Source organism: Nerophis ophidion, linkage group LG01, assembly GCF_033978795.1.
Source record: "Nerophis ophidion isolate RoL-2023_Sa linkage group LG01, RoL_Noph_v1.0, whole genome shotgun sequence".
In the NCBI taxonomy this organism is placed as follows: domain Eukaryota; kingdom Metazoa; phylum Chordata; class Actinopteri; order Syngnathiformes; family Syngnathidae; genus Nerophis; species Nerophis ophidion.
Genome location: NC_084611.1, coordinates 14,787,088 through 14,801,791, shown reverse-complemented (window position 1 = coordinate 14,801,791; position 14,704 = coordinate 14,787,088). Strand labels below are relative to the sequence as shown.

General features: G+C 34.9%; 1 protein-coding gene across 1 annotated transcript in view; it reads right to left on the bottom strand.

Moving 5' to 3' along the window:
• The window catches only part of LOC133550797 (atrial natriuretic peptide receptor 3-like), a 52,181-nt gene that overhangs the window by 18,922 nt on the left and 18,555 nt on the right, over positions 1-14,704 (bottom strand). The window contains exons 2-3 of the mRNA XM_061896845.1: positions 5,605-5,727; positions 2,923-3,098 (exon numbers count right to left, since the gene is read on the bottom strand). Of these exons, the coding sequence (XP_061752829.1) occupies positions 2,923-3,098; positions 5,605-5,727 (299 nt within the window). The remainder of the gene's footprint in view (positions 1-2,922; positions 3,099-5,604; positions 5,728-14,704) is intronic.

The window sequence follows — 14,704 nt, the reverse complement described above, 5'->3', positions numbered from 1 at the left end:
AGATAGACGGACAATATATCACTTATCATATAGAATAATTCATCATAAATCATATATCATGTCATTTATCATATATCATATCATTTATCACATGTCATATATCATATCATTTATTATACATCATATAATTTATCATATATCATATAAGTTATCGTATATGATATCATTTATCACATATCATACACCATATTATATATCATAGCAGTTATCATACATTATATAATATTATTTCTCATATATCATAACATATATTATATATCATATCATAGTATATCATATGATGTGATATATTATACATATACACGTATACACACAGACACACACATATACACAAACACAAACACTCACATATACACACTCAGACACACGAATACACATTTAGACACACATGTATACATACTGTACAGACACACAAATACACACACATATATCCATAAAGACATATGCATATACAAATGCAGACACACACATACATACAAACCCCGTTTCCATATGAGTTGGGAAATTGTGTTAGAAGTAAATATAAACGGAATACAATGATTTGCAAATCATTTTCAACCCATATTCAGTTGAATATGCTACAAAGACAACATATTTGATGTTCAGACTGATAAACATTTTTTTTTTTTTGCAAATAATCATTAACTTTAGAATTTGATGCCAGCAACACGTGACAAAGAAGTTGGGGAAGGTGGCAATAAATACTGATAAAGTTGAGGAATGCTCATCAAACACTTATTTGGAACCTCCCACAGGTGTGCTGGTTAATGGGGAACAGGTGGTACTGCATCAAAATCCGACATCAGTGTGTAAATGATATCACCACATGGGGTCAGGAACACTTCCTAAAACCCCTGTCAGTAACTACAGTTGGTCGCTACATCTGTAAGTGCAAGCTAAAACTATGCAAAGTGAAAGCCATTCATCAACAACACCCAGAAACACCGCCGGCTTCGCTGGGCCCGAGCTCATCTAAGATAGACTGATGCTAAGTGGAAAAGTGGTCTGTGGTCTGACGAGTCCACATTTCAAATTGTATTTGGAAACTATGGACGTGTTTTCCTCCTGTACAAAGAGGAAAATAACCATCCAGATTGTTTTAGGCGCAAAGTGTAAAAGCCAGCATCTGTGATGGTATGGGGGTGTATTAGTGCCCAAGACATGGGTAACTTACACATCTGTGAAGCCACCATTAATGCTGAATGGTCCATACAGGTTTTGGAGCAACATATGTTGTCATCCAAGCAATGTTATCATGGATGCCCCTGCTTATTTCAACAAAACAATGCCAAGCCACGTGTTACAACAGCGTGGCTTCGTAGTAAAAGAGTGCGGGTACTTTCCTGGCCCGCCTGCAGTCCAGACCTGCCTCCCATCGAAAATGTGTGGCGTATTATGAAGCGTAAAACATGACAACAAGACCCCGGTATTTATATATATATATATATATATATATATATATATATATATATATATATATATATATATATATACATACATACATATATATAAGTATATATATATACTTTAGTATATATATATATTTGTATATACATACATATACATATATATATATATAATTAAATTTAATACTGTATTACACTTTAGCATATATATATCATTAATATTAATACTGCAATACATTTAGTATATATATATATAATTAATATTAACACTGAAATAAACTTTATATATAAAAAAAAGACATATATATCATTAAAATTAATCATGTAATACACTAATATAAATATATATAAATATATATATTATATATAATTAATAATACTGTAATACAATTTACTATATTAATCATTAATACTGTAATACACAGTGTATATATATATATATATATATATATATGTTAGGGCTGTGAATCTTTGGGTGTCCCACGATTCGATTCAATATCGATTCTTGGGGTCACGATTCGATAATATATCGATTTTTTCGAATTGATTCGATTCTCGATTCAAAAACGATATTTTTCCGATTCAAAACGATTCTGTATTCATTCAATACATAGGATTTCAGCAGGATCTACCCCAGTCTGCTGACATGCTAGCAGAGTAGTAGATTTTTTTTTTAAAAGCTTTTATAATTGTAAAGGACAATGTTTTATTAACTGATTGCAATAATGTAAATTTGTTTTAACGATTGAACGAACCAAAAATACGACTTATTTTATCTTTGTGAAAACATTGGACACAGTGTGTTGTCAAGCTTATGAGATGCGATGCAAGTGTAAGCCACTCTGACACTTTTTTAAAAAAAATTATAAATGTGTCGTGTTTGTGTCTCCTCTCAATTGCTCTGTTTATTGCGGTTCTGAGTGTTGCTGGGTCAGGTTCGGTTTTGGAATTGGATTTGCATTGTTATGGTATTGCTGTGTAGTGGTTTCTTAGATTGATTAAAAAAATAATAATACACTTTAGTATGACTATATCTTTAATATTAATACTGTAATACACTTTAGTATATATATCATTAATATTAATACACTTCAGTATTTATTTATATGTATATCATTAATATTAATACTGTAATACACTTTAGTATTAATATATCACTAATACTAATGATAAATAAAATATATATGAATATAATAATAAACATGTATGATAATAAAATATATATGAATATAATATGTATGATGATATGTATAAATATAATAAAATATATGTATGATGATAAAAAACATACATGAATATGATATGCATGTACAATAATATATATGAATATAATATATATGAACAATAATAATACAATATATATGAATATAATAATATATATGTATGATGATGATAAAATAAATAAAATAAACAGCTGAGATAGGCTCCAGCACCCCCCGCAGCCCTGAAAGGGACAAGCGGTAGTAAATGGATGGATGGAAAATATATATATATATATATATATATGTTTACGTACAGTTGCACAGTCGCTGCAGTGTTTGAGTCCGAGTCCTTCGCTGGCCTTCTTCATTTCCACAGAGAAGTTCTCAAAGTCGGGCTTGAGCGTCCTCAGCAGCGTCACCGTGTTCAAATATGCGTAGGCTTGTCGAGCGGCGTCGTCCATCTTGTCTCCTCGCTGCCACGAACCGTTGCCTGGCAACACACCACATATATTGAGTAATTACACATTAATACAACTTTTACACCCACAATAAATCAACTTAAAAACTGTACTTTGAACTTTTAAAAGTAAACTTATTTGTAAATCAACTTTTTAAAATAACATTTCATCAACTTTTTAAAATCTACATTAAATTAATATTAACTCAACTTTTTAAAATTAACATTAAATCAACTTTTGTAAATCAACGATTCATCAACTTTTTAAAATCAACTTTTTTTTAATACATTTTTTAAATGAACATTAAGTCTACTTCTTAAAGTCAACATTAAATCCATATTTAATCAACTTTTTAAATCAAAATTAAATCATAATTAAATCATTTTTTAAATATCAACATTAAATTAACTTTTAATTCAACAACAAATCATCTTTTTTTTATTTACTTTTTTAAATTAACATTAAGTGAACTTAATACGATATCTACTTTTTTTAAATAAACTTTTTAAAATTAACATTAAATCAACATTTTTTTAAATCAACATTTTTAATGACTATTGAATCAACTTTTTTTTAAATAGACATTAAATCAATATTAAATAAAAAAAAAAAAATTAACATCTAATCAACTTTTTCAACTCACTTTTTTTAAATTACCTTTTTTAATTGAACATTAAATCAACTTTTCCAGTTAAAATTAAATCAACTTTCTAAAATCAACATTTCATCAACTTTTTAAAATCAACATCAAATCCACTTTTTTTAAATAAACTTTTTTAAATAAACATTAAATCAACTTTTCAAAAATGACATGAAATCTACTTTTAAATGAACATTAAATCAACTTTTTAAAATCAATGTTATAAGAATGTTTAATCAACTTTTTAAATGAAAATTAAACCAACATTTAATGAACTTTTTTTTTTAATTAAGTTTTTCAATTCAACATTAAATCAACTTTTTAAATGAACACTGAATCAACCTTTTAAAATCAACATTAGATCAACTTTCTTAAATGAACATAAAATCAACTTCTTAAAAATTTATGTTTTTAAATCAAAATCAACTTTTTAAATCAACATGTCATCAACTTTTTAAAATTAACGTTAAATCAACTTTTTTAAATGATCATTAAATCAATCTTTTTAAATCAACATTTCATCAAGTTTTTAAAAGCAACTTTTTTTAAATACATTTTTTTAAATGAACATTAAGTCTACTTCTTAAAGTCAACATTAAATCCATATTTAATCAACTTTTTGAATCAACATTAAATCATAATTAAATCATTTTTTAAATATCAACATTAAATAAACTTTTAATTCAACAACAAATCATCTTTTTTTAATTTACTTTTTTAAATTAACATTAAGTAAACTTAATACGATATCTACTTTTTTTAAATAAACTTTTTAAAATTAACATTAAATCAACATTTTTTTAAATCAACATTTTTAATGACTATTGAATCAACTTTTTTTTAAATAGACATTAAATCAATATTAAATCAATTTTTTTAAATTCACATCTAATCAACTTTTTCAAATCACTTTTTTTAAGTTACCTGTTTTAATTGAACATTAAATCAACTTTTTCAATTAAAATTAAATCAACTTTCTAAAATCAACATTTCATCAACTTTTTAAAACCAACATTAAATCCACTTTTTTTAAATAAACTTTTTTAAATAAACATTAAATCAACTTTTCAAAAATGACATGAAATCTACTTTTAAATGAACATTAAATCAACTTTTTAAAATCAATATTATAAGAATGTTTAATCAACTTTTTAAATGAAAATTAAACCAACATTTAATGAACTTTTTTTTTTTAAATTAATTTTTCAATTCAACATTAAATCAACTTTTTAAATGAACACTGAATCAACCTTTTAAAATCAACATTAAATCAACTTTTTTGAATGAACATAAAATCAACTTCTTAAAAATGCATGTTTTTAAATCAAAATCAACTTTTTAAATCAACATGTCATCAACTTTTTAAAATTAACGTTAAATCAACTTTTTTAAATGACCATTAAATCAACCTTTTTAAATCAACATTTCACCAAGTTTTTAAAAGCAACTTTTTTTAAATTATTTTTTTTAAACATTAAATCAACTTTTTAAATTAAAATTAAATCAACTTTTTAAATTAATATTAAATCAATATCACATCAAGTTGTTTAAATCAACTTTTGAAATCAACAATAAATCAACTTTTTTAATTACACAAAAAATAACTTTTTTAAATCAACTTATTTTAAATTTACATTTTTAAATGAACATTAAATCCACTTCAATATTATATCTACTTTTTAAATACAGTTTTTAATTTTTTTTTTTTAAATCAACGTGAAATTAACTTTAAAATCTCCATTAAATCCATTTTTAAATCAACTATTTTACATCAACGTTCAAAGATGATGACAAGATGATAGCATGATGATGGCATGATGATGATGACATGGTGATGACATTAGAATGGCATGATGATGACATGATGATGTCATGATGATGATGACATGATTATTCACCGTAAGATGAGGCGTTGAAGAGTTCGATGTTAAAGAACATGTGAGTTCCGCTGGTCAGACGTCTCCTGTGAGCAGCTAGCATTATTTCTCTGATGTTGTTGGCGTCCATGCAGAAGATGATGACTGCAGCAAGAGACAAGACATGATTGTGTCATGCTAACAACATACATCACGACATGACGTCATGCTAGCATACATCCCAACATGATTGTGTCATGCTAACATACATCCCGACATGACATGATCATGTCATGTCAACAACATCTATGTTGCTGCTCCTCGATCTTAGCGCTGCTTTCGATACCGCCGATCATAATATTTTATTAGAGCGTATCAAAACACAAATTAGTATGTCAGACTTAGCCCTGTCTTGGTTTAACTCTTATCTTACTGACAGGATGCAGTGCGTCTCCCATAGCATTGTGACCTCGGACTATGTTAAGGTAACGTGTGGAGTTCCCCAGGGTTCGGTCCTTGGCCCTGCTAGGTGACATCATACGCAAATACGGTGTTAGCTTTCACTGTTATGCTGATGACAGCCAACTCTACATGCCCCTAAAGCTGACCAACACGCCGGATTGTAGCCAGCTGGAGGCGTGTCTTAATGAAATCAAACAATGAATGTCCGCTAACTTTTTGCAACTCCATCCATCCATCCATTTTCTACCGCTTATTCCCTTTCGGGGTCGCGGGGGGCGCTGGCGCCTATCTCAGCTACAATCGGGCGGAAGGCGGGGTACACCCTGGACAAGTCGCCAGCTCATCGCAGGGCCAACACAGATAGACAGACAACAGTCACACTCACATTCACACACTAGGGCCAATTTAGTGTTGCCAATCAACCTATCCCCAGGTGCATGTCTTTGGAACTCAACGCCAAAAAAACGGAAATGCTGATTATCGGTCCTGCTAGACACCGACCTCTATTTAATAATACAACTTTAACATTTGACAACCACACAATTAAACAAGGCGACTCGGTAAAGAATCTGGGTATTATCTTCGACCCAACTCTCTCCTTTGAGCCACACATTAAAAGCGTTACTAAAACAGCCTTCTGTCATCTCCGTGATATCGCTAAAATTCGCTCCATTCTGTCCACTAAAGACGCTGAGATCATTATCCATGCGTTTGTTACGTCTCGTCTCGATTACTGTAACGTATTATTTTCGGGTCTCCCCATGTCTAGCATTAAAAGATTACAGTTGGTACAAAATGCGGCTGCTAGACTTTTGACAAGAACAAGAAAGTTTGATCACATTACGCCTGTACTGGCTCACCTGCACTGGCTTCCTGTGCACTTAAGATGTGACTTTAAGGTTTTACTACTTACGTATAAAATACTACACGGTCTAGCTCCAGCCTATCTTGCCGATTGTATTGTACCGTATGTCCCGGCAAGAAATCTGCGTTCAAAGGACTCCGGCTTATTAGTGATTCCCAGAGCCCAAAAAAAGTCTGCGGGCTATAGAGCGTTTTCATTTCGGGCTCCAGTACTCTGGAATGCCCTCCCGGTAACAGTTCGAGATGCCACCTCAGTAGAAGCATTTAAGTCTCACCTTAAAACTCATTTGTATACTCTAGCCCATGGGTGTCAAACTCTGGCCCGCGGGCCAAACTAGGCCCGCCGTACAATTTAATTTGGCCCTGGAGGCAATATCAAATTAACATTAGAGCTGGGCCGCCGGTACTATACAGATTTTTTTTTAAAAGCTTTTATAATTGTAAAGGACAATGTTTTATTAACTGATTGCAATAATGTAAATTTGTTTTAACGATTGAACGAACCAAAAATACGACTTATTTTATCTTTGTGAAAACATTGGACACAGTGTGTTGTCAAGCTTATGAGATGTGATGCAAGTGTAAGCCACTCTGACACTTTTTAAAAAAAAATTATAAATGTCTAATGATAATGTCATTGAGGGATTTTTAATCACTGCTATGCTGAAATTATAACTAATATTGATACTGTTGTTGATAATATTCATTTTTGTTTCTCTCCTTTGAGCCACACATTAAAAGCGTTACTAAAACAGCCTTCTGTCATCTCCGTGATATCGCTAAAATTCGCTCCATTCTGTCCACTAAAGACGCTGAGATCATTATCCATGCGTTTGTTACGTCTCGTCTCGATTACTGTAACGTATTATTTTCGGGTCTCCCCCAGAGCCGCTGTAACACTGCATTCGCCGCTAATACTCATACTTGCCAACACTCCAGATTTTCCAACCATTCTCCCGAATTTCTCCAGATTTCCACCGGAACAACAATTTTGGGGGCATGCCTAAAAGGCACTGCCTTTAGCGTTGTCTACAATATGTTGTCACGGCCGCTTTTCCTCAATACAAACAGCGTGGCGGACAATTCATGTAATATATGCGACTTATACACACACTTAAGTGAATGCCGCGCATACTTGCTCAACAGCCATACAGGTCAGACTGAAGGTGGCGGTATAAACAACTTTAACACTGTTAAAAATATGCGCCGCACTGTGAACCCACACCAAACAAGAATGTCAAACACATTTCGGGAGAAAATCCGCACCGTAACACAACATGGACACAACAGAACAAATACCCACAACCCCTTGCAGCACTAACTCTTCCGGGACACTACAATATGCACCCCCCCCCGCTACCACCTAACCCCACCCCACCCATCGCATTGTCATTTTATTTTAAGATTTATTAGCCTGTGGAAAAATGCAATGTTGATATTTACCTCAGAAGGATGCAAATAGAAAAGAGGCATTAAATATCTTATTTAAATTGTATTTATTTTACCATTGATGTTTTTTTGTTTGTTTTTTGAAAGTTGATTTTGCACTATTAAGTTATATAAGTATTGCTTGTTCCATATTCAGTGGTAATTTTATTTTAATCTTCTATCTTTTTCTCCCATTCTCCCCCCCCCCCCTTGTTTAGCTGTATCTCATCTTTTTTGTAAGGGGCGCTGGAAGCCGGCAGACCCGTCAGCGATCCTGTTCTGTCTCCCTGTAATGTTTGTTTGATCTTGAATGGGATTGTGCTGAAAATTTTAATTTTCCTGAAGAAACTCTCCTGACGGAATAAATAAAGTAGTATCTAATCTAATCTAATCTAAAGCAAATCAGTGTAGCAAACTGAGCAATAATTAACAATTTATTCATGCACTTTCTCTTGCTACTTTTAAGGCTTGAATGTTTGATTAATTCATTATTATTTTATTTCCAAATTTATTATTAGCTTGTGGAAAAAGTTGATTTTGATATTTACCTCAGAAGGCTGCAAATAGAAAAGAGGCATTACATTTTTATTTAAATTTTATTTGATATGCCATTGATATTTTTTAATTATTATTATTATTTGAAACTATAAAGTTATATAAGCCTTGCTTGTTCAATATTCAACGCAACACTTGTTTGGGTCCCCTTTAAAAGGTTCATTTGTTCAACCCTTGGCTTTGTTCAGTTTAAAATTTCGGCCCACTCTGGATTTGAGTTTGACACCCCTGCTCTAGCCTTTAAATAGACCCCCGTTTTAGACCAGTTGATCTGCCGTTTCTTTTCTTTTTCTCCTCTGTCCCACTCTCCCTTGTGGAGGGGGTCCGGTCCGGTGGCCATGGATGAAGTACTGGCTGTCCTGAGTCGGGACCCAGGATGGACCGCTCGCCTGTGTATCGGCTGGGACATCCCTGCGCTGCTGATACGCCTCCGCTTGGGATGGTTTCCTGCTGGCTCCGCTGTGGACGGGACTCTCGCTGCTGTGTTGGATCCAGTTTGAACTGGACTCTCACGGTTGTGTTGGATCCACTATAGATTGAACTTTCACAGTATCATGTTAGACCCGCTCGACATCCATTGCTTTCGGTTCCCCTAGAGGGGGGGTGGTTGCCCACATATGGGGTCCTCGCCAAGGTTTCTCATAATCATCATTGTCACCGACGTCCCACTGGGTGTGAGTTTTCCTTGCCCTTATGTGGGCCTACCGAGGATGTCGTAGTGGTTTGTGTTGTGGATTGTGCAGCCCTTTGAGACACTAGTGATTTAGGGCAATACAAATAATCATTGATTGATACATCATCGTGTCATGCTAACAACATACATAATGACATCATTGTGTCATGCTCACAACATACATCACAACAAGACATGATCATGTCATGCTAAAACATACATCATGACATCATTATGTCATGCTAAAAACATACATCAAATAAAAATAATTTATGACTTATTTTTAACACTTTATGAGCGAGTGACCCTTTTGGGTCCTTGAGAATATTAGTTAACAGTCATTGCTCAAAAAAATACATATATTGACGTAAAATCTTTTTTTTTATGAATTATTGACCTATTTAAGGTTCCAATTACTTCACATCAAATATTACACTTTGAAATATTTTTGGGGTAAAATACATCATATTTTGTGTGTTTGCCATAAAAACCAAAAATGAAACGAGGCTAAGGGTAAATAATTGTTCATTTAAGGCAGGGGTGTCCAAAGTGCGGCCAGGGTCCCATTTGCGGCCCGCAGCTAATCGGTTACCGGCCCGCCACACATTCTGCAAAAATTGCCAAATTGAAAAAATAAAAAATAAAAACATTTAAAAAAAAGTGGAATGAGGTGAAATCCAAAGTGGCAATGTTGACACAAAGCTGGCATGCAGGCAGTTTTTTTCCCTTTTGTCTTTTTTTTCTTCTTTTTTTTCCATTGCTCAAAAAAAAGGACAAACACATCTATGTTATAATGAATTATTACTTACAAATTATTGCAAAAATCAATACAAAAACATTTTTAAAAAAGTGGAATGAGGTGAAATCCAAAGGGGCAATGTTGACACAAAGCTGCCATGCAGGCAGTTTTTTTTGCTTTTGTCTTTATTTTATTTTATTTTCCATTGCTCAAAAAAAAGGACAAACAAATCTATGTTATAATGAATTATTACTTTAAAATTATTGCAAAATAAATACAAAAACATTTTTAAAAAAGTGGAATGAGGTGAAATCCAAAGTGGCAATGTTGACACAAAGCTGCCATGCAGGCAGTTTTTTTCCCCTTTTGTCTTTCCATCCATCCATTTTCTACCGCTTATTCCCTTTTGGGGTCGCGGGGGGCGCTGGCGCCTATCTCAGCTACAATCGGGCGGAAGGCAGGGTACACCCTGGACAAGTCGCCACCTTTATTTTATTTTATTTTCCATTGCTCAAAAAAAACGACAAACAAATCTATGTTATAATGAATTATTACTTACAAATCATTGCAAAAATAAATACAAAAACATTTTTAAAAAAGTGGAATGAGGTGAAATCCAAAGTGGCAATGTTGACACAAAGCTGCCATGCAGGCAGTTTTTTTTCCTTTTGTCTTTCTTTTCTTTTCTTTTTTTACATTGCTCAAAAAAAAGCACAAAGAAATCTATGTTATAATGAATTATTACTTAAAAATTATCACTTTTAAATATTTTATGTGGAAAAAATATTGCATATGTTGTGTGGTTCATCAAAGTTTTGACAAAAGAGCATACAAAAAACTAAATAATAGTTCAAACTTAAAATTGACGGATATATTGGAAGTTGATCTTGAAATTTAAGTGTTAAAAGTAAAAAAAAATAATAATAAAAATGCATCACTTTATGAGTGGGGAACCTTTCGGATCTCAAATATATGTGGTCGGATTTTATTTAACTTTTCACTGTGATTACTCAAAAATATTAAATAATTAAAATCGATGGTGTCCTGTATTATTGATTTTTGAGGGCTTTAATTGCTAAATAAAAGAACTCTCCTGAAGGAATCAATAAATTACTATCCATCTATCTATCTACCTAAATACTGCATATTTCAGTTTTACTATAAAAAACGAAGTTGTCTTTGAGAGAAAAGGCATAAAACCTTATTTGTTTTACTTTATATCAACCTCAAGTTGATATAGAGATGTACTGTAAGCATTAAGTAAATAAATAAAATATTAATTTGACTTATTTTTAACATTTTAGTGACTGAGACCGCCCTGCGATGAGGTGGCGACTTGTCCAGGGTGTACCCTGCCTTCCGCCCGATTGTAGCTGAGATAGGCGCCAGCGCCCCCCGCGACCCCGAAAGGGAATAAGCGGTAGAAAATGGATGGATGGATGGATGACTGAGACCTAAGGATTAAAAAAAAATCCATATATTTTGTTATGGTTTTATAATGAAAAATATTAAAATGGCCCAAGCATGCTTAAATTTTTCCGTGTGCGGCCCTGTGTGGAAAAAGTTTGGACACCTCTGATTTAAGGGGTTATCCGGCTTCGCCGTTTCCCGTAGTCTTCCCTCGACGGCCAGCTAATACAAAGCACACGCTAGTTTCTTTTAATCACATCCACTGGAGCTCGCATTCTCGTTGTCTCTCCTTTGACAAATGGACAAAAAATTTCGGTAAGTAGAATCCCAGCTGACCTGGACATTGGAAAGTTGTCTGAGAAGTGTTGTATCCCAAATAGCTGCAATCGCGTTCTCTTAAGGCAGGGGCGGGCAATTAATTTTTTCCGGGGGCCACATCGACAATATTTCAATTAAATTTTACTCAATATCATTTTTCATATACTGTAAGATAAATAATAGTAATAATAATAATAATTTCATTTAACGTAACTTAACTTTTTACAAAAGCAGATTCTTTTTGACGGTTTTGTGATTTTAACATTGTCTTACACAACACTTCTCGATGTATAATACAATGCAAAAATGTTCATTTCTGTCACTTTATCCTGCATCCTCTATAAAAGTCCAACATTTTTCCCCGTCAGATTTGGACAACCATCTGTTGTCACACCTGCCAGCTTGTCCCATTTCAGTCCTGACATGTCCAAACACGCATTTACCTTCTGTGATTGTCACTTTAATTGACTGCATGGTTGCCAGCTCTTCCGTGATTTGAAAGTCTGCGGTTATCCCACGTAAGAAGATGAGCAGCTGGGTGGTGTCACGTACATCGCAGCTCTCACCCAAAGCCGGCGAAAAACAGTCCAAGTCGGCCGTTCTGTTCTTCAGCTGAAGCTCCAAGTTTCCAGCGATGGTCTCAACCCGCCTCGTTACAGTGCGTCGGGAGAGTGACACGTTCTCAAATGCGCCCCTCTTCTCCAGGCATATCAGTCCAATAAGCAGTCCTTAATAAACTCTCTGTCAGAAAACGCCTTACTTTTTCTGGGGATTTTGTGAGAAGTGACTAAACTAATCCTGACGGCCGCATCTCCGGGGGTGTGAAATTTGGCAAAAAAGTCCTTGTTGGGTTTGCCATTTTACCATCAACGCATCAGCCCCCCTTGAGCACTCTTCATCCGACAAATTATTTTGTAATTTATGATTGGCCTCACATGGGCCGGACAGGGACGCACAAAGGGCCGGACGTGGCCCCCGGGCCGGAAAATGCCCATGTCTGTCTTAAGGTATTCATGCGTGATTTCCACGAGTGTCTAAGTTACGAAACCGCTTTACCATGAAGCTGGCTGTGGCGCGTTTTTTCTGACGTCACTTCCTGTGTGGGTGTGGTCTTTCTGGCGTCACTTCCTGTCCGAACTCAGTTTGTAAACGATCAATGAGTCCGTGCAAAGCTAAGAGCCGTAGATTCAAGAAATAGCTGGCGCACTTACCCGTGTAAAAAATTATCCAGGAAGGGGAAAGCTAAACGCTGGTTTAGCGTGGCTGAAACGAGGCTTAGACTAAATAATTCTTTGTTTACGGGGTTATCCGGCTTCGCCGTTTTCCGCAGTCTTCCCTCGACGGCCAGCTAATACATAGCACACGATACCTTTTTTAAAAAAAAATCACATCCACAGGAGCTCGCATTCTCGTTGTCTCTCCTTCAACAAATGGACGAAGTTTTTCGGTGTGTAAAATCGCAGCTGACGTGGACATTGGAAAGTTCTCTAGCCGTCTAAAAAGTGCTGTATCTCGAATAGCTGCAATCGCTTTCTTTTAAGGTATTCATGTGTAATTTCCACGAGCGTCTTCATTTTCCAGTGGTTAGCTCCCAGTTAGAAAACCGCTTTATCATGAAGCTGGCTGTGGCGCGTTTTTTCTGACGTCACTTCCTGTGTGGGCGTGGTCTTTCTGGCGTCATTTCCTGTCCGAACTCAGTTTGTAAACGATCAATGAGTTCATGCAAAGTGAAGAGCCGGAGATTCAAGAAATAGCTGGCGCACTTACCCATGTAAAAAATTATCCATGAAGGGGAAAGCTAAACGCTGGTTTAGCGTGGCTGAAACGAGGCTTAGGCTAAATAATTCTTTGTTTAAGGGATAAAGTTATCCGGCTTCGCCGTTTTCCACAGTCTTCCCTCGACGGCCAGCTAATACAAAGCACACGATACCTTTTTTTTTTTTAAATCACATCCACAGGGCGTGGTCTTTCTGGCGTCACTTCCTGTCCGAACTCAGTTTGTAAACGATCAATGAGTCCATACAAAGTGAAGAGCCGGAGATTCAAGAAATACACGGCGCACTTACCCGTGTAAAAAATTATCCAATGAGGGGGACCTTAGAACATACTTGCCAACCCTCCCGGATTTTCCCGTAAACTCCCGAAATTCAGCGCCTCTACCGAAAACCTTCCGGAAGACATTTTCTCCCGAAAATTTCCCGGAATTCAGCGGAGCTGGAGGACACGCCCCCTCCAGTTCCATGCGGACATGAGTGGGGACAGCCTGTTTTCACTCTCCGCGTTCCCACTATATAAACAGCTTGCCTGCCCAATCACGTTACAACATCTACAGATTTTACTAAAAAACTGCACACACAAAGGAGACGACGCAGAAGAACGAGGAAGTTACAGCCATGTAGAGTGATTCTATGTTGTCTGTCGCCATCTCCTGGTAAATGTTGGTTATAGCGTTATGGGGTTGCTTTTTGATTGGCCAACAATTTATGTGGTGGTGCGCACCTGACTGCAAGTGACTCTTGCCAGTACGCAAATGGCAGAGCAAAGGTTACTCAAATAGTGAAAGGTAAGTGTTGTTGTTTTTTTTAGTAACCAGCAAGCACAGTACAGTTAGTAGAACAACTGTGTTTTTATTACTGTGTATTTGATAGGTGTCGTCTGAAATTCAACTATTTATTTTATTTATATATGTAATA